The sequence below is a fragment of the Solanum verrucosum genome, unplaced genomic scaffold, assembly GCF_900185275.1.
Source record: "Solanum verrucosum unplaced genomic scaffold, falcon-dt-bn FXZP01000085.1, whole genome shotgun sequence".
Taxonomy (NCBI): Eukaryota; Viridiplantae; Streptophyta; class Magnoliopsida; order Solanales; family Solanaceae; genus Solanum; species Solanum verrucosum.
The window spans coordinates 1,219,136-1,239,885 of NW_026019839.1; the positions used below are offsets into that span (position 1 = coordinate 1,219,136).

At 36.0% G+C, this 20,750-nt stretch overlaps 1 protein-coding gene across 1 annotated transcript; it reads left to right on the plus strand.

The window, feature by feature from the left end:
• Nucleotides 1-3,645: 3,645 nt before the first annotated feature.
• LOC125815997 (putative late blight resistance protein homolog R1B-23) lies at nt 3,646-20,460 on the plus strand. Its single transcript, XM_049495582.1, has 6 exons — nt 3,646-3,737; nt 12,480-14,061; nt 14,110-16,888; nt 16,991-18,159; nt 18,649-18,762; nt 19,797-20,460. The coding sequence occupies exons 2-4, from the start codon at nt 12,522-12,524 to the stop codon at nt 18,153-18,155; spliced, it is 5,484 nt and encodes a 1,827-aa protein (XP_049351539.1). The 5' UTR covers nt 3,646-3,737; nt 12,480-12,521; the 3' UTR covers nt 18,156-18,159; nt 18,649-18,762; nt 19,797-20,460.
• Nucleotides 20,461-20,750: the final 290 nt, after the last annotated feature.

Here is a 20,750-nt window from a genome sequence, read left to right on the forward strand (position 1 = left end):
GGGATACCTATATTGATCGAATTGTTGCTAGAGGCCACTATACAGAGAGGGCAGCTGCTGGAATTTTGAAGACTGTTGTGGAAGTCGTTCAGGTATAGTTTTCATCAGCTTCTTAGTTCACTATTACCTGCTGTTTTTATTACCTTTAGCTTAGGTTATCTTATTATATCCATTATTTTCAGCATAGCTTTTTCATTACTGTATTTCCTTTTCATATTGTTTTTATATATGTGTTACTTATGCTGAGGGTCCATTGGAAACAACCTCTCTACCTTCACAAGGTAGGGGTAAGGCTGTGTACACGCTACCCTCCCCACACCCCACTTGTGGGACTATACTGAGTACGTTGTTGTTGTAGTTCACAATTGATGACATTTGGTTTTTATGTAGTAACTTGTGGTGCTTCTTTTACTGAGTTCTTCAAAGCTTTTGTATGGGTTTTGTATCATGATGGAGGTATCCTGTCTTGTTGTTTCGGGTTTTTGTTAAAGAAGTCTGGCAATTTCCAATCAAAAAGAAAATTATATCTTAATAAGAGAAACCTAATTGTGAGCAGAAAGCAATTTCAGGGTGAAATGTGAATATTCTTGGTGAAGTCAGAAATGCATTTTATTCTTTTCTAAGTCACAACAAATTTTACTGTCTAGCAATTTCTTACATTTCAATATTAAAGTTTCATCAACATTATACTATACACATTCATCATACGACTGTCAAGTGTAGTTCCATCTACAAAGATGATGAAACGATAGAACCCATGATCCGAATCAAAAAGTATGTGCTTTTCTGATTGTGATTCGGCCAGTAATCCTGTACTGTAACTCTGTTGTTTTGATGATCCTGAAAAACAATGAGACCTGGTCCCATGAGTCGTGCATGTTCCTGGGACAAATGGGGAACAGCGGTAAAGCTGCCAACATTGTTATGGTTGGTGAGCATGGGAAAAGAGGACAAAGCTCTCAGCCAATGGGAGACACTAAGTTGTTTCGTTCAGAGGATAACATACCTTTATTGACATGAAACGACCTAGTTTACACACTCAAGTATCAAGCACAAAGTGTATTTTGTCTCTCTCAAGAAGAACACAAGCTCTGAAGAACTAACTGCAAGAGACCTCGTAGAGTTATCAAGTGTATCTTTAGTTGTTGATCAAGAGTTTGTGTCTTGTGTGTTTCAACTTGTAAGATTCGTTCCTAATCTATAAAGGAATAGATCGTGTCTTTATCTTTCCAACCAACAATGAGCATAGTTAGAGTTAACTGTGTAATATGTAATTGAAGTCCATATTAGCTAGTCAAGTACTATAATAATTTACATGTCTTACCTCGTGATTCATTATCTGAAACAGTTGTACCATATGGATTCAGGTGTATTTACATGATAATGTTTTATATTTTCCTTTCTAAATTTATTTTTAATGTTTTTGCAGTGTAGAAAACAAGAGAAAAAAAATATATCGTCTTTAATTTGCATGCTACTGATTTTTCTTCTTTGCAAGAAAACATAATAACTCCACTTGTTCTAGAAATACACAAAACATCTCTTGCTCAAGTAGAATCTTTTACTATAGTTGTTGTTACTACTGAAAATAAAAAGTTGATCTGCTGTTCCAAACTAGAAACTTAAGAACTCTGCAGAACTTAAGAAAGATGAGTGATGTTTGGCATAAAATACATACATTTAGCCGTTAATTATATGTCTTTTGAGTTATTTTCCGCCTTGTCCGTGTGTGACGTGGGCCACAATGCGCCAGCATTGCACGAAGTGATGGGGGGCGATGCTGGTGGAGTTGATGAAAAAGTGCCCGTGCGATGCGGGCTGCATCACGTTACAATGGAGAAAATTGATGAGAAGAAGAACATGTTTATGAGGGCTTGTTTGATATACTTTTTTTTATGCTAGAGAGTAAGTGTTTGTTATGAATCAGGCCCAGCCCAATAGGGATACCAACAAGGATATCACACAAATAGATATTGGGCCGAGTAAACTCAATCGAGCCAGGCCTTCACAAAGGATAATTTGGGATCCATACTAAGGGTACGTTTGTTGTAGTTGAATAGATTAGGGCATCACTTTCAGAGGGCATCGAATGAATTATGTGCAAAGGCATTTCTGTGTTCTCATCCCCAATTCTAGAGTATGAGTTTTCATCTCCATTCTTATTTCTATCCTTACTTACTTGTTATTTCAATATTTCCATTGTAATTCGGAAGTTTGATTATTGCAATTAGAATCTTAAAGTTATAACAGTGTTCCAGTGCTCTTATCAATATAGTGAGGATTTCGGTTTGGTAAAGTGCTCGTTTAGTAGTAGAGTGTATTAGCAAAAATAATGTATGTATTAACTTTGTGTGTTAGTAATATCTTGTTTGATGTACTTTTTTATGCTATTTCTATTGTGTATTACTAATACCATGAATTTCTATGTATTAGTAATGCAAGAGGTTTTAATGCATCCATTAACATGGTTATAGACCGTATTGCCCCTCAAAATCTTTGTTAGTGCATCTTTTCCACTTTAACTGTGAATGATATTTTGTAAATAATTTTTTTTATGCAATATATGTTATTTTTAATACAACAAACCAAATATTATGATATATTTTAGGGAAAAGGATAAAAAATGTCCTTAAACTATATGAAAGGAACAAAAATGCCCTCAGTTTATAGTTTGGCTCAAAAATGCCCTTACCGTCAATACTTTGACTCAAAAATGCCCTTTAAGTCAATACTTTGATCCAGAAATGCCCTTTAGTTATAAAATGAGTCAAAAATGCCCTATTCCATGTAAATATATTATATTTTTTCTTTTTAAACACATCTTCTTCCTGATTTAAATATTATTAAAGAACACTATTCTTGTTTTCTTTTAGAATCACTTTAACAAATAAAAATGTAGGAAATATTTTTTTCTTCTTAATCTCACTTTATCAATTAAAATAGAATAACTTCATATATCCTTTCGACAGCTAATATATGTCATATATATAAGATCATAGTATATTCATCATTAATTTATATTTATATAATAATAAAAAATAGTGAAAATAAAATAAGAAATATTTTCATTTTTTATTTTTTTCTAAATTGAAGTAAGATAAACATTTGCTAATTTTTAAAAAAAAACATTATTAGAAAACAAATGTATTAAAAAGAAAATAATAATATATCTATTTGGAAAATGAGCATTTTTAACCCATTAAATAATAATAAGAGCATTTTTGGACCAAACTACAAATGGAGGGCAATTTTGAACTAAATATTGACGGTAAGGATATTTTTGAGTCAAACTATAAACAAAGATCAATTTTATTTCTTTCACATAGTTTAATGACATTTTTCACCCTTTTTCCTATATTTTATTATAAATATAAATTTTCAATCAAATAAAATATAAATTTAATTTGTAAATTTCTAACGACCCCTCAGCTGATGAAAGTCAATCAATCAGTCAGTCTACCTTTTTAATATTATAACTGTTGGAAAATGAACTCAACCATTCATCAATTATCTTAGGGAGAAGACCAGTATGAACTCTGAGCTCTTAGATCTTATGGGTTAGTAATTTCTCTCTGATTTTCATAAAATGAAAGAAGAAATTGCAAGTATTTACTTTCTTTTACTTTGTTAGTTGCAGGACGCTAGCTAGCTGCTGCTTGGGTGTTTGAGAACTTAAAAATCATTGAAGAAAGGTGTTTGCTGTTAGATTTCAACCACCAAACACTAAACGAAAAGTAGTAAGTTATTTATTTTCGTTTCTAAGTTACTCAATATTCTTATCTGTAAACTAATTGCATCTAATACAGATCTGAATCTGTTTTTTTCTTTTAGATCTCTGTGCTTTGTATAAGTTTGATGGTCAGTTTTTGGATTTGGTCTATGTCCCAATTTATGTGATTTAATTTGACTTGACATGAAGTTTAAGAAAGAAAAATGTCTATTGAAATTTGTTGGTCTAAAATAAGTACTCCCTCTGTCCAAGAATACTTGTCTACTAGTGATTTTGCACTCTTCTTAAGAAACTATAAATAGAAGAATAATTTTATTATATCAACCTTTGAATATAATAAATATAATGTCTTAAAAAATATAATAGGGAAATGACTGTAATTAATGATAAGAGTAAATTAGGAACTAAGTGTAAAATTATTCATTGATTTCATAAAGTGGACAAGTATCATTGGACATCCTAAAATAGTATAATGAACAACTATTGTTGGACGTAGGGAGTATGTTTGTGTGACTATAAATAAAATATACATTTTTTAAAGTTAAAGTGTCATTACATATAGAAATGTGTTATTTTTCCCTTTTTAGAATGACTAAAAATAAAACTGAGAGTCTGTTTGGCATTGTTGTTGGAAGAAAAAAAACATTTTTGTTGAAAAATTAAGTGTTTGGCAAATCAATAAAAGTATTTTTAAATGGAAGCAGAAACAGTTTTTCTGTTATTGGGAAAAAGCTAAAAAAATTTGACTTTTAAAAGAACAGAAGTAGAAACAAAAAATTATTTTTCTCAACACTAAAATATTTGATATATACATATTTACCAATATATTTCGTATTAATATTAGCATATTTCATAAATTTGGTCAAATTTCATTTAAGAATTTTATTTTTTATTTTTATATAATAAATCTTATAATTTATTTTACGTTTATATATTATTATTTTATATATTATACAATACTTTGCGTACTATTTTGTAGAATTAGAAAAAAAAGGTACCAATAATATTTTTACAAGATTAGAAAAAAGAAAAAAAATAACAATTAAAGATTTTAGTCTCCCAAAAAGGTATAATATTGATTGAAAATTTAAACATGTAAATTTTGTATTTTAAAAAATAAAAATTTATTTAATTTATTATCATAGACATTTAAAATAGTTTCTCTATATAAAATAATTTTAATTAGAAGTAGATTAATAGTTATCCTTTTTTGTAGTTTGACTCTTAAAAACACATTTTAAAAAAGATTAGTCAATTGCAATTTGCTTATGAAAAACACTTTTCAAATGAATTAGCCAAACACAAATTGTTTTTTTCCGAAAGCACTTTTCTAAAAAGTCATTTTAAAAAAGTTCTTCTAAAAATAAGTTGTTTTTAGCAGTAATGCCAAACAGACTCCAATTCTTATAAATTGGGAAAGAGGGTGTAACATGTTTGACCAAGCTTTTAAGAACTCAAAACTTCTTATTTTAGAGAGAATTGAATTGTTTGACTAAATTTTTATCAAGTCAAAAGTGTTTATTTTAAAGAGTCGAGTTACTTGGCCAACTTTTTAGAAAAAAAAAGTGCTTTTGAGTACTGTGAGAGACTATTTTTCAATTGTTACAAAAACTTTTGGTATAGTTTCCTGTGTTCTTCCTCCAGCTTTTCAAAACTTGACTCTAGGCTTCTATGCTCTCTTGAAGCACTCTATAGTCTATACGCTTCATGTCAACTTGGTAGCCTCATTGTCAAAGGTGTCTCCTTGATCTATATTCAAAATAAATGTATTGTCGAATTTAGACCTTGTATAACAAAGAAATGAGTAAGAATAAATATGAAGTTCATCACTAAAAAACCATTGTATATGAAAGCTAAAAAAACAAAGTTCTCAATCTTGCACTCAAATTTAACACTCTTATGAGTAATGATATACCCAAGTGTCGTGGTAAACTATAAAGAACAAATTCTCAAAACAAATGACATATACTTGGCTATAAAGAAAACAATATTCATGTTAGCAGCCATGGAAGAACTCATAAGCTTGAGAATCATGCAAGAGTAGGCTTGAGAGAGAAGAGAGGAAAATCAATCTTATTCACAAACTGAACTGTGGAGTACATTATATAGTTAGAGGACTAACTAACTCTGTGAACTAGCTATGCCTAACAAACTTTCTAACAACTTTACAAAATATCTTAATTGAGTAAAGACACAATTACCCATCAGCTTGAAATGGTTCTCATAATTCAACATCCCTCCTCAAGCTGATGGGCCAAACAAGTCTTTTACACCAAGTAAACTACGTAAGTACTCATGTTGAGCTCTTCCTAGGCTTTTAGTTAGTATATCAGCTAGTTGATCATTGGTAGATACATGATTAGTTCTGATCAAGCCCTGCAGTACTCTTTCCCTCACAGAGTGACAATCTATGTCCATGTGCTTGGTCCTTTCATGGAAAATAGGATTCACAGCTATTTGAATGGCTGCTTTACTGTCACACATTAGTTGAACAGGAACTTGTACTTCAACTCCCAGCTCCTTTAGTAAACCAGTTAACCAAATAATCTCAGCAGTTGCAGATGCCATGCTTTTGAATTCAGCTGCAGCTGAACTTCTAGATACTGTGTCTTGTTTTTTTGATTTCCATGAAACCAATGCTCCTCCAAGCTTCACAAGGTAACCTGTCACTGATCTTCTGGTCTGCAGACATGCTCCCCAATCTGAGTCACAGTAGCAAGTCAAATTGTTTGTGGATTCTGCTGGCATATACAATCCTAGACTAGGCGCCCCTTTTATGTACCTTACAACTCTCAGAGCTGCTTCCATATGTGAGACCTTTGGACTATGCATATACTGACTTGGAACCTGGACTGCAAAGGCCAAGTCAGGTCTAGTCATGGTTAGATATAATAACCTGCCTACTAACCTCTGATATAGACCAGGATCCTTGAGCACAGTGTCATTGTTTTCCCTCTTTATACATTTGTCATATTCTTCAGAGGTGAGCTTCAGATTCAACTCTAAAGGTGTTCCTCCTGGTTTAGAGCAACTCAGACCAGATTCTGCAACTAGCTCTAGAGCATACTTTCTTTATGACATTACTATCCCACACTTTGATCTGGCAAATTCTATGCCTAGAAAGAACTTTAGTTCACCAAGATTTTTCATCTTGAACTTGGTTTGCAACTCAGCTCTTGCATGATTTATCAGTGTTGGACAACTTCCTGTGACCAACAGATCATCAACATACACTAGAACTACTGTAATGTGTTCCCCTTCCTTTTTAGTGAATAATGAGTAGTCAAAATGACTTTGTATGAACCCCAAATCTTCTAGAGCCTCAGTCAGTTTTTTGTTCCACTGTCTAGGAGCCTGTTTAAGACCATAGAGTGACTTGTGGAGTTTGCAGACTTTAGGAGAGCCCCCGTCTAGCAAACCTATCAGGAAGTTTCATGTACACCTCTTCCACAAGATCACCTTTGAGGAAGGCATTATGAACATCCATCTGGTAGATAAACCACTGTTTGGAAGCAGCCAGAGCAATCACAGTCCTCACAGACACCATTTTAGCCACTGGAGAAAAAGTTTCAGAGTAGTCTATGCCCTCTTTTTGGCTGAACCCCTTTGCCACTAATCTGGCCTTGAATCTCTCCACCTCACCATTAGCTTGGTATTTGACTTTGTAGATCCATTTACAACCAATAGGGGACTTATTAGGAGGTAGATCCACTATACTCCAAGTATGATTATCCTCAAGTGCAGCAATTTCTAATCTCATAGCATCCACCCACCTATGATCAAGAGAAGCCTCCTTGAATGACTGAGGTTCATGATGAGTATCAATAGAAGCCAGGACTTGTACATGAGCTGGGTTCACAATTGAATAATTGACATATGAGTGAATGGGATAGAGGCAGGAAGAGGCTTTAGAACTAGACACAAGGTCTTGCAACCATCCTGGAGGCTTGTGATGTCTAGCCGACCTCCTAGGTTCAGGAACCACAACTGGAGATGGAGCAGCAGGTTGTTTTTGATCAGCCACAGCCTGATTATCATGACAAGGAATAGAAGTCCCTCCAGGAGCACTGTCACAGCTCAAATGGGAGTCAGGAGACAGCAAGTCAAGTACTGGAAAGATAGGAGATATAGAACCCTTCATATGTTTGAAAGGGAAGAGGTCTTCCTTGAACACAACATGTCTGCTCACAAAGAAAGACTTGTTGGTGAGTGCATATAATTTGTAGCCCTTCTGTGAGTGTGAATAACCCATGATAACAGCTGGTATGGCTCTAGATGCAAGCTTGTCAGTTTCCTTAGGACTTGTGGCATAGCACAGATAGCCAAATACCCTGAGATGAGTCACAGTAGGAGGTTGCAGATATAGCAATTCATAAGGTGTCTTATAGCCAATAACTCTAGAGGGAAGCCTGCTCAGGAGATAGACTGCAGACATAACACATTCTCCCCAAAACTTCAACGGCATTTCTAATTGGAATCTGAGGGATCTGGCCATACCAAGTATGGTTCTATGCCTCCTTTCAACCACTCCATTTTGCTGGGGAGTGTAGACACATGTGGTTTGATGTTGGATGCCAAAGGCCTTTAAAATATCTTGAAAACAAGTACTTAGAAACTCAAAGCCATTATCAGTTCGAAGAGTCTTAATAGTAGAAGAAAAAACATTCTGAACTGTATTAATAAAGCTTTTCAGGACTACAACAGTATCAGATTTAGAATGCAACAAGTACAACCAAGTAAATCTAGGGTAGTCATCGACTAAGGTAACAAAGTATCTCTTATCATCATACGTGGGAACTCTATAGGGACCCCATACATCACAATGAAGTAATTGGAAAGCAAATTGAGACCTACTAGTACTAACAGGAAAAGGTAATTTTGCTTGTTTGGCTATTGGGCACACAGAGCAGTGAGAGGACTGAGTAGACTGAGTGAGGTGAGGAAGGCCACCAAGCTTGGTTAGCACTTCTAAGGGAGCATGACCCAATCTAAGATGCCAAAGATGAGCATTATTAGTAGAAACTGAATTGACTGTGTGACCGGCTGGATAAAAGGAAGTGGAACAAGTTGGTAGACTTGATCCTCCATGTAGCACATATAGACCTTGGTGTTCTCTACCAATCCCCTTCACCTGTCCAGTGGAGAGGTCCTGAAATATACAAAAATAAGGAAAAAATGCTGCTGAGCACTGTAATTCTTTTGTGAGTTGGGATACTGATAGAAGATTGTATTTAAATTCAGGTATGAACAACACATTTGTAATATCCTGATCCTTAAACACAGTGGTTTTCCAGTTGGTAATTGCACTTGACTATTGGTAGAGGTTGAAACAGCCTGACAGTTTTTCAATGTGGTTATGTCTGATGTCATATGTATCAATTATCCAATTTTGACTCATGTAATTGGACATTAGGGATATCATGTTACCTGCTGCAGTAGTACTGGTGGATGAGCCATCAGCAGGACTCTTATTCAGCATTTGAACAATCTGTTGGTACTGCTCAGGAGTGAAGTAAGGCCTGACATGATGCATGAGTTGAGAATCTCCTCTACTTTGCTGAAGGTCAAACTGCTGCATCTGAGGAAGAACTCTGGAGTTGTGAGACTGCATTTGGAGACTTGGTGAGTAGCCTTCAGTGGGAAATTGCTGCAGAGGTAGTTGATGACCAATCTGTTGAAGCCAGTACCTGTGTTGACTGCTTGTCCCTGTGCCTGCAGTCAGAACACTAGTATGATTGGCAAAGGGAATATTACCTGCATGGCTGGACTGATAGTGTGCTGGTACTCCCTTCTTTCTCCCTTTCCAATCTGCAGGATATCCAACAATCCTGTAACATGTATCCTTTGTGTGTCCTTTGAAACCACAAACTTCACATAAGACCTGGGTTTTTTTCCCTCTATAGTTGCTGCTACTACTAGCACCATGATGTGAACCTCCACTACCACTCATATGATTAGTAACCCTATTGTTGCCAAACAATGCAGTAACATCATTGTGACTAGGTCTAGCGTGACTTAACAGAGCAGTTCCATCATGTGTATCACCAATGTGCATCCCCCGAGTAAAATTGACTAATGCTCTCTGGCTCTCCTGATCAATTAACATTGAGTAGGCCTTGTTAACACTTGGAGTTGGGCTCATCATCATAATTTGACTCCTGGATTAAGAATATGACTCATTCGGTCCCATTAAGAACTGGAGTAACCTCTGGTATTCGAAATGTTGCAAATAGCTTTGAGATTCTAGACAAGGACATCCTGGGCAAGGCATGATGGCATCAAACTCATCCCACAGATCCCTCAATTTAGAGAAGTAATTAGCAATTGTCACTGTTCCTTGAGTGAGAGTATGAATCTCTCTATGCAGAAACAGGACTCTAGATCTATTCACTTTGTTGAATCTCTCCTTTAGATCCTCCCATACTTTGCTAGCATTTGATGCATAGACTACACTACTTAGAAGCCCAGGTCTAACTGAATTCATGATCCAGGACAAGACTACAACATTCACTTTCTCCCACTGATCATGATACATTGCTGGAAATTGAGACTTAGGAAATCTACCATCTACAAACCCCAACTTGCTTTTACCTAGTAGACCAATTCTCATAGACCGACTCCATAAAGCATAGTTGTCAGATCCAGTTAACTGAAGCGAGATGAGAGAACTACCTGGAATGTCAGTTGGCTGCAGAAACAGTGGGTGATTGTGATCTAGTGTAGGAATGGCGTGAATTGTCTGCTGAGCATTCACTCCATTTGTGTTGATTAGCTCTTCCTCGATTGCCATGTTTTGCAATTCAGATCTGGCTTAGATGAAATAACTTCCCACGAGCTTGCTGCTTTGAGTTGAGACAGAAACTGCTTCAGATCGATAATGGAAGCTCTGATACCATGTTAGCAGCCATGGAAGAACTCATAAGCTTGAGAATCATGCAAGAGTAGGCTTGAGAGAGAAGAGAGGAAAATCAATCTTATTCACAAACTGAACTGTAGAGTATATTATATAGTTAGAGGACTAACTAACTCTGTGAACTAACTATGCCTAACAAACTTTCTAACAACTTTACAAAATATCTTAATTGAGTAAAGACACAATTACCCATCAGCTTGAAATGGTTCTCATAATTCAACAATTCATTGAGTGAACTAAGATAACCAATGTTTCCAAAGTAAAGATGCATATTCCACCATTGATTATATCATCAAGTGAAACTAAGCCACCCCCAATTTCTAGACTTTGATACATTCGCTCAAGCACAAAGACACACACAATCATGCATAAGAAGAAATAGTAGTGAAAAGTTCATGATTCCATTTATGCCAAATGCTTCTATAACCTACAACAAATTGTACCTTTTATGGTATAGCCAAGTATCATGATAAACAACAATTACTGAAATTCGCAACAACCACAATAAGTACTTGGTTAGGAGGAAGATAATATTCACTAAGACTATAATTCTCATCGAACTTCCAAATCTAAGCAACTTTATGACAAGCTAGTCATCACAACATTCAATAAAAGATCAATCTCCCAAGAGAGTTCGTATGCAATTGGATTAGAAGACGAAGAGTATCTGATAAAATAAAGGAACCTATAAATTCAAAAGACAATGCTTGTATGCTCATATTATCCCTATTACCTTTTTGCACCAAAACACCCTTCAACTCAAGTTGTTGGATATAATTCATTTTGCAAACTCTCACAAGAAATAATAAAGTCATTGAAATGTCAATCTTGAGCTACCAAACTAGTCCATCATCTAGCTGGTTATCTTCCATTTATCAAACAAAGAATCACATCCTTGGGGTCAAATACAAATCAAACCCCAAACATCTCTAAGAGCTCCAACAATCACTTCACATAGCATCTCAAATGGCAAATTTCTTAAGAATAAACACAAGTCATCACATAGTTGCTGCAAGAAGTCTTAAGGTCGATGGACTTAACCATCATAGCTTTAGAAAGCTCAATCAAAGTGTCAACCATTCATACAATACAATCTTTAACTTAGAATATATTAAACAGTAAATCCTAATGTATCCCAAGATAGTGCCTCCAAACTTCTTACTTCCTTGTAGTCTCTCCTGTGATGAACCTTGATAAATGAATCTGTAAGTTTTGGTTCCAAAATTGTACATTCTTATTCATCTGTAGATGTACAAATTTATAGTAAAGAGAAACAAACAAACTAGCAATCAGATTTCCTTAATTCTAGGAGATTTGAGCATCAAGGGAAGATCTAATTTCCTGAACTATTTGATAGCATATTAAAGCTAATTTTATCAGATCTATTTATATCCTATAAAATCAGATCTGATCATAGCCAGATATTTGCAAATCAACACTCCCCTTCAAGTTGACATGTAAATATTTGTCATGCCTAACTTGCTTACAAGAATTTCACATTTTGGTTTAAACAAACCTTTTATGAAAATATCCACAATTTGCTGATTTGTTGGGACGAAAGACATACACACTTCCTTTTTCAATCTTCGCTTTTATGAAGTGCTTATCCACTTCAACATGCTTTGTTCTATAATGTTGAACTGGATTGTGAGCAATACTTATGGTGACTTTGTTGTGACATTACAACTTTATTGGTAGAGCAAACATTTTTTTCAGTTCTTTTGTCATCTTCTTGGGCCAATTCATTTGATAGATCCCATGGGCCATAAATCCGTATTCAACTTTAACACTGCTACAAGCTACGACATTCTGACGATACTGATTTATTACTTGCAGGATTTATTAACAATCAAAGGAAACTAATAAGGTGGAAGGGAGATGGCCAAGGAGTGTCGCAATGCAATAGGTACCATAAACCTTGTGAAGGGCCAGCATTTAGATAGAAGGACCATTAATCAATTGGAGGATGCTACAAAGCACCTAACACATGTAGCTGTATTTCTCACAAATCTGGAGGAGCGTCACCCTGCTAATGGAATATCTGGACATCTTAGGCCCCTATTTGTAGAAGCTCATGATGGATTTTCTCTGATGTGTTCTCATCCTCCTCGTTCTCAGTTTACCGTTAAATTGGAGAACATTGCTGAGAAATTCAAATCTTCAAAGGAGTCAAGATCAACTAGGCAAATGATTCCAGAGCTGCTGAAAATAATTGAACCCGAGAATATTGCTAAGCGAATCAAAGCTTCAAAGCCATCAAGATCATCTAGCCAATTCACTAGTGATATGGTGGGGTTTATCGAATCCTTGCTTGGTTCTGTTCATCATGCATTGTTCTTTATCAGTGTAGGGCCTCCTGTGTCTATGCTTGACAAGAAGCTACGACATCTACAAGTCTTCTTTACACTAATTTCAAAGCGGGGCATTGAGCATGAGAGTACAAAGGATCTCTTCATCCATGTTGAGGATGTAGCTTACACTGCAGCACAACTATGTGTCTTGGGGTCGAGCTGCAATATGGATGACGAGTTCTCTAAATTGCTGGAAAGGATAAGTCGTCCTTTTAGCCCAAAATTGAGGCAGGTTTATCTCAATGCCTTGATAGGGTTAAATTCATCAAGATCAAAGACTACAATGAATGCCAAATATATGCTTGATTTTGTTAGTACTCTCCAAGATGATCTGAGACTAAGATGTGATAATCGAATGCGGTGGCTCCAACGAGGACTTTCTTACCTTTGTCGATTTCTCAGGGACATAGAATCTTATCCTGTTTCACATCGACAACTGATTTCTCTTCGATTGAATATGGAAGATCTGGCTATTGGGTCTGCAAATGCCATCTACTCCTATGATGAGGATATGGATAAGACTACTGAAATAGACCATGAGCTTTTTCATTTGCAACTGAAGTTTAATTATGTTAAAGTAGAAGTTGATCTGATTCGGTTACAATACATTCAAGGCACCATAATAGTTCCTATGAAAGATCTGATTGACTATGTTTGGGAAGAGCTGATGTTCTTTAGAAGTTATTTCATGGATGCGTTCAACCAGTGTAAAGAGCAGACTACGATAACTGTTATTTTGACCTATATTCAGTCTGCAGTAAGTCAAGCATGGTCAGTCTGTGATTCTCTTTGTCATGACTTGAATCAAAATGACTTGGCCAAGGAAATTAATTGCTTGCATTTTCAATTGCTTCTTACGTTCAAGTTTATTAAGGCGGCTATTAGACAGATGTGTCCCAGCATTTCTGCATCATCAACACCAGACCATCCTATGATAGATCTGCTGAACTTTCTTCCCATGAACTTTGAGGCCATTGATTCCTATTTCAGCGTGCTAAAAGCCTCCTATCCATCATCCTCACATCGTCCCAATAGGGATGCGGAATCCCCCAATACATCATTCTCATATGGTCCCACTATTACAGATGTGGACTCCCACTATGCATCATCCCCACGTAGTCCCAATATGGATGACAAACCCCCCTATACATCATCCTCACATATTCCCAATATGGATGAGATCTTGATGAGGTTTCATGAATATATTCTTGTCAATCTTCTACGGAAGGATAAAACCAATTTGACATTTTCTGTTGCAGACGAGGTCAAAAAGTTTTACGATGGGTTGTTGCTCCTGGTCACATATTTTATTGAACCTCCAGTTCCTCACACTGAATGCAGGAAGCAAAATGATCTGTCAACGGGAAATGAAGCTATTGCAGTTGAGGTGGAATCTGCTGTGTGTTTATATTATGAGGATAATATGAATAACAACAGATGTAGGGAGATCAATCAGGTACTTCAGTTTTTGACTGTGGCTTTCTGGCTTGTCAAGTCTGAGGGAAGCTTGATGGATCTACTGAAGCACAAATCCACTTTGGGAGCTCAAGTTCTAGATCTGATTGAGAGTGCTCATGAAGAGCTTATTCTCCTTAGATCTATTCTCATGGATCTTCTTAGGAAAAAGCTTAACAAATTGGATGATCTGTTAATGCATGCTGAAGTGACTGCAAAAAGGTTAGCAATATTCAGTGGTTCTTGTTATGAAAATTTCATGAACGGAAGCAGCACTGAGAAAATGAGGCCTTTGTTATCTGATTTTCTGCAAGAGATTGAGTCTGTCAAGGTAGAGTTCAAAAATGTATGCTTTCAAGTTCTGGATGTATCACCTTTCACCCTGACAGATGGAGAAGGCCTTATTAATTTCTTATTAAACAACCAGGCCAAGGTGCCGAACGATGATGCTGTTTCTTCTGATGGAAGTTTAGAGGATGCAAGCAGTACTGAGAAAATGGGACTTCCATCAGCTGATTTTCCCCGAGAGATTGAGTCTCTTGAGATAAAGGAGGCCAGAAAATTATGTGATCAAGTTTTGGATGCAACAACACCTTGTGAGACGAGTAAGACAGATGGAGAAAGCTTTATCAACATTTTGTTAACCCAACAGGACAAGGTGCTGGACTATGATGCTGGTTCAATCTCTTATCTGCTTAACCAAATCTCAGTTGTTAAAGACAAACTATTGCACATTGGCTCTTTACTTGTAGATGTTGTGCAGTACCGGAATATGCATCTAGAACTTACAGATCTTGCTGAACGTGTTCAAGATAAAAACTACATTTGTTTCTTCTCTGTCAAGAACCATATTCCTGCTTGGTATTACACACTATATCTCTCTGATGTCAAGCAATTGCTTAAGTTTGTTGAGGCAGAGGTAAAGATGATTTGTCTGAAAGTACCAGATTCTTCAAGTTATAGCTTCCCTAAGACAAATGGATTAGGATATCTCAATTGCTTTTTGGGCAAATTGGAGGAGCTTTTACGTTCTAAGCTTGATTTGATAATCGACTTAAAACATCAGATTGAATCAGTCAAGGAGGGCTTATTGTGCCTAAAATCATTCATTGATCATTTCTCAGAAAGCTATGATGAGCATGATGATGCTTATGGTCTTATAACAAGTGTTTCTGTAATGGCATACAAGGCTGAGTATGTCATTGACTCATGCTTGGCCTATTCTCATCCACTCTGGTACAAAATTCTTTGGATTTCTGAAGTTAATGAGAATCTTAAGCTTGTAAATAAAGTTGTTGGGGAGACATGTGAAAGAAGGAAAATTGAAGTGACTGTGCATGAAGTTGCAAAAACCACCACTAATGTAGCACCATCTTTTTCAGCTAATACTCAAAGAGCAAACGAAGAAATGGAGGGTTTTCAGGATACAATGGATGAATTAAAGGAGAAACTACTTGGAGGATCACCTGAGCTAGATGTCATCTCAATCGTTGGCATGCCAGGATTGGGCAAGACTACACTAGCAAAGAAGATTTACAATGATCCAGAAGTCAACTCTCGCTTCGATGTCCATGCTCAATGTGTTGTGACTCAATTATATTCATGGAGAGAGTTATTGCTCACCATTTTGAATGATGTGCTTGAGCCTTCTGATCGCAATGAAAAAGAAGATGGTGAAATAGCTGATGAGCTACGCCGATTTTTGTTGACCAAGAGATTCTTGATTTTCATTGATGATGTGTGGGACTATAAAGTGTGGGACAATCTACGTATGTGCTTCAGTGATGTTTCAAAAAGGAGTAGAATTATTCTAACAACCCGCTTGAATGATGTTGCCGAATATGTCAAATGTGAAAGTGATCCCCATCATCTTCGTTTATTCAGAGATGATGAGAGTTGGACATTATTACAGAGAGAAGTCTTTCAAGGAGAGAGCTGTCCACCTAAACTTAAAAATGTGGGATTTGAAATATCAAAAAGTTGTAGAGGGTTGCCTCTCTCAGTTGTGTTAGTAGCTGGTGTTCTGAAACAGAAAAAGAAGACACTAGATTCTTGGAAAGAAGTAGAACAAAGTCTAAGTTCCCAGAGGATTGGCAGCTTGGAAGAGAGCATATCTATAATTGGATTCAGTTACAAGAATTTACCACACTATCTTAAGCCTTGTTTTCTCTATTTTGGAGGATTTTTGCAGGGAAAGGATATTCATGTCTCAAAAATGACCAAGTTGTGGGTAGCTGAAGGGTTTGTACAAGCAAACAACGAAAACGGACTAGAAGATACTGCACAAGGTTTCTTGGATGATCTTATTCGTAGGAATCTAGTGATGGTCATGGAGAACAGACCTAATGCCAAGGTGAAAACGTGCCGCATTCATGATTTGCTGCATAAATTCTGCATGGAAAAGGCCAAACAAGAGGATTTCCTTCTCCAAATCAATAGGTAAAAAGAACTGTATTAATTTTACTTCACCAAAAAAAAACAATAACTGTATTATGTTTATGCCAACTCTCATTTTCATATGTTCTCTTTTATCCAATTCAGTGGAGAAGGTGTATTTCCAGAACGATTGGAGGAATACCGATTGTTCGTTCATTCTTACCAAGATGAAATTGATCTGTGGCGTCCATCTCGCTCTAATGTCCGCTCTTTACTATTCAATGCAATTGATCCAGATAACTTGTTATGGCCGCGTGATATCTCCTTCATTTTTGAGAGCTTCAAACTTGTTAAAGTGTTGGATTTGGAATCATTCAACGTTGGTGGTACTTTTCCCACTGAAATACAATATCTAATTCAGATGAAGTACTTTGCGGCGCAAACTGATGCAAATTCAATCCCTTCATCTATAGCTAAGCTTGAAAATCTTGAGACTTTTGTTGTAAGAGGATTGGGAGGAGAGATGATATTACCGTGTTCACTTCTGAAGATGGTGAAATTGAGGCATATACATGTAAATGATCGGGTTTCTTTTGGTTTGCATGAGAACATGGATGAATTAACTGCTAACTCACAATTAGCTAATTTGGAAACCTTTTCTACTCCACGTCTCTTTTATGGTAAAGACGCAGAGATGATTTTGAGGAAGATGCCAAAATTGAGAAAGTTGAGTTGCATATTTTCAGGGACATTTGGTTATTCAAGGAAATTGAAGGGTAGGTGTGTTCGTTTTCCCAGATTAGATTTTCTAAGTCACCTTGAGTCCCTCAAGCTGGTTTCGAACAGCTATCCAGCCAAACTTCCTCACAAGTTCAATTTCCCCTCGCAACTAAGGGAATTGACTTTATCAAAGTTTCGTCTACCTTGGACCCAAATTTCGATCATTGCAGAACTGCCCAACTTGGTGATTCTTAAGTTATTGCTCAGAGCCTTTGAAGGGGATCACTGGGAAGTGAAAGATTCAGAGTTCCTTGAACTCAAATACTTAAAACTGGACAACCTCAAAGTTGCACAATGGTCTGTCTCTGATGATGCTTTTCCTAAGCTTGAACATTTGGTTTTAACGAAATGTAAGCATCTTGAGAAAATCCCTTCTCATTTTGAAGATGCTGTATGTCTAAATAGAATTGAGGTAAACTGGTGCAACTGGGATGTTGCCAATTCAGCCCAAGAAATTCTAACTACACAACATGAAGTTATAGCAAATGATTCATTCACAGTTACTATACAGCCTCCAGATTGGTCTAAAGAACAGCCCCTTGACTCTTAGTAAGGTTTGCTCTTGCTGTGTTCATCTGAGTACATTTAACATTTTTTCATTTTCTTTTACACCAGAACATGTTTATTTTGCTAGTATTACTTGATACTATTAAAAGAAATTGAACTCATATTTCTGATATAATCTTAACTTTTCTTGGGCTTACTTGAGGTCTAGATTAGATCAATGGTTCCTGTAATTTTTAATTCACAGTTCGATTCAACTGTCTTATCATAGTTGTGAAATGATAATATTGTTATCCCTAGCCAAATTTATTATGTTCAAATGAAAACTGACGTCACAATTACGTTTCAGTGAAATGTTTTTGAATTTTTTGCTATAAAACTGATGAATTCACAGGCTTCTATATTTGTCAGCTAAACTCTTTGTCACCAGAAGTGTATTTAGAATTACTGTGGTTTTATGAAAGAGTTATGTAGAATTTTATGCTTTTGCAGAATTCTCAAGTGTCTAGTTTAAAACAGCAGCACCTTTTCTGTTTCAGAAGTAGCGGCAGCTAAAGTTTAAGATTCTATTTCAGCAAGAGGCATTTTGTTTATTTCTAGAACAAGTGGAGTTATTATGTTGAATTCTTGAAAAGAAGAAGAATCAGGAGCAGGTAAAGATTATCTCTTTTTCTTCTTTTAGATGTTATTTCTTAATCTTGAATGGGAACACCGCTGAAAGCATTTTAAATAAACTGGAGAGAAAAATAAAATCTTTTTATATAAAACATTATCATGTAAATATGCCTGAATCCATATGGTACAACTGTTTGATACAATGATAGAGGATGTAAGTTTTGTAGTATAGGTAAAACAGGATTGAGAAAACAATCCGTGCACTATTTTCAATTTCTGGCCACATCACAATGTGGTAAAATAAGTGAAAGTTCCCCTCTTGAAGTGAAACAAGCAATCAGAAAAGCACGTTCTTATCGGTGACATACCAATACAAGCTGACTGTCACATCTTGGTTAACTGAGACTGTTTGATTAGTTATTAATGAGCTGGTAAATTGGAACTAATTGTAGTTAGCTGGATGAGCTGGTAGATATGTATTTATGAAGATAAATGCATAACTTAACCTCAAAAGTTATAGCTCATAAATGGAGGATTTGCTTAACACCATATAAAAACCCACATCCCATTCCATCAACCAATGTGGGACTTAACAGTATAAATATAACCTTATAGTTGTACATTGCTGAGTTGAATGAAATATGTTTTTCTTTCCCTGGAGTCGATTACATTTCTCTCTCTAGCTCCTTCCATGGATACTGTAGATTGATCTGGATTCATGGTTTCTATTTTTTCATCTGGTAGATGAAATTACACTTGGCATTCATAAGATGAATGTGTATAATGTTGGTGCTGTTATATCACATGTTCTTGTACAACTCTTTGTATTTGCACTCTTATGTTCATTCATTTATCCTTTTATATAGTTCTGTTGGTGCATGCAGTCTTATATGATGTACAGTAAAATGACCTTGTATATGAGTTCCTCCAAACCAGGGGCTTTGTTAGTGGTTCCTTACTTTCACGATTTAGATTGTAGCTCAAAACTTTTGTTCACTAAATACAAACTGCCAGTAGGCTAATTAATTGATCTTAGGCGATGGTTAATTTTTCATTTCTTTTTCCTTCACAGAGGATATATGGCGCCAGAATACTTGGCCCAGAAGTTTTTGCTTCACTAATTTAACTATTGCCGTGGATGAAACAAGTATGGCAACATTTTCAACAACTATCACTCAAGCAATGTAAAAAAGGAGGTTCTAAGAGTGGTACATGTAAGACTTTTGTGCACACAAGAGGTTCTGGGACTAAAACCATCCATGTCCAAGGCAGTTCAGATGCTAGTATAGAAAGAAGAAGATTAAAATGCACCAATTAATCCTCCCCTTATGGATGAGAAAATCAGAAAAAAAATGGAGCTTCATGAAACTTAGGATACCCCATCTTATCCCCGTAGAGAAGGTGATTCGACTTCAATAGCCACTTGCGAGCATTTCTCACGGTTCTTTCTACCCCAGATGATGTTTCCGTGGCCTCAAACTGAGACATCACATGAATCTGCAAGAGCGAATCTATGCATCTCAAGTATCATCTTGCCTTACGTTCCATTTTTTTTTTTGGCATTACTCTGGAAGCACATGTTTGTCAGTTGTAAATTGTAATGGTGAAGTGCTTGTAAATATAGGGAGTGATATTTCAAAGAATGGATGTGTCTATCTTTACAAATCCTGAATCATTTCTGTATAATTTTCTTCTGTGATTTTTGGTTTCGGTTTATCCATTACTCATTTCAGTAAGCTTTTCCATTTTGGTTCATGAAGATTCTTGAAAGTATCTGCTCCGCCATGAATGTAGTCATCTAACACTTGCTGTTGTCTAGGCTTTTGGCTTGAATATTACGCCAGATCTTTACTGAATGGATGCACCTGAAAGTTCACTGAAATCCAATTGCTGCTTGTCATTCAGTTTTGAATGTTCTTTCAAAGAAGTACCAAAACAAATCAACCATTTTACCAGACCTGACCCTGCCATATCCCTATTGCCAAATATTAGTGAAAAAGAAAGACCAAACAACAAGCTTAATAGA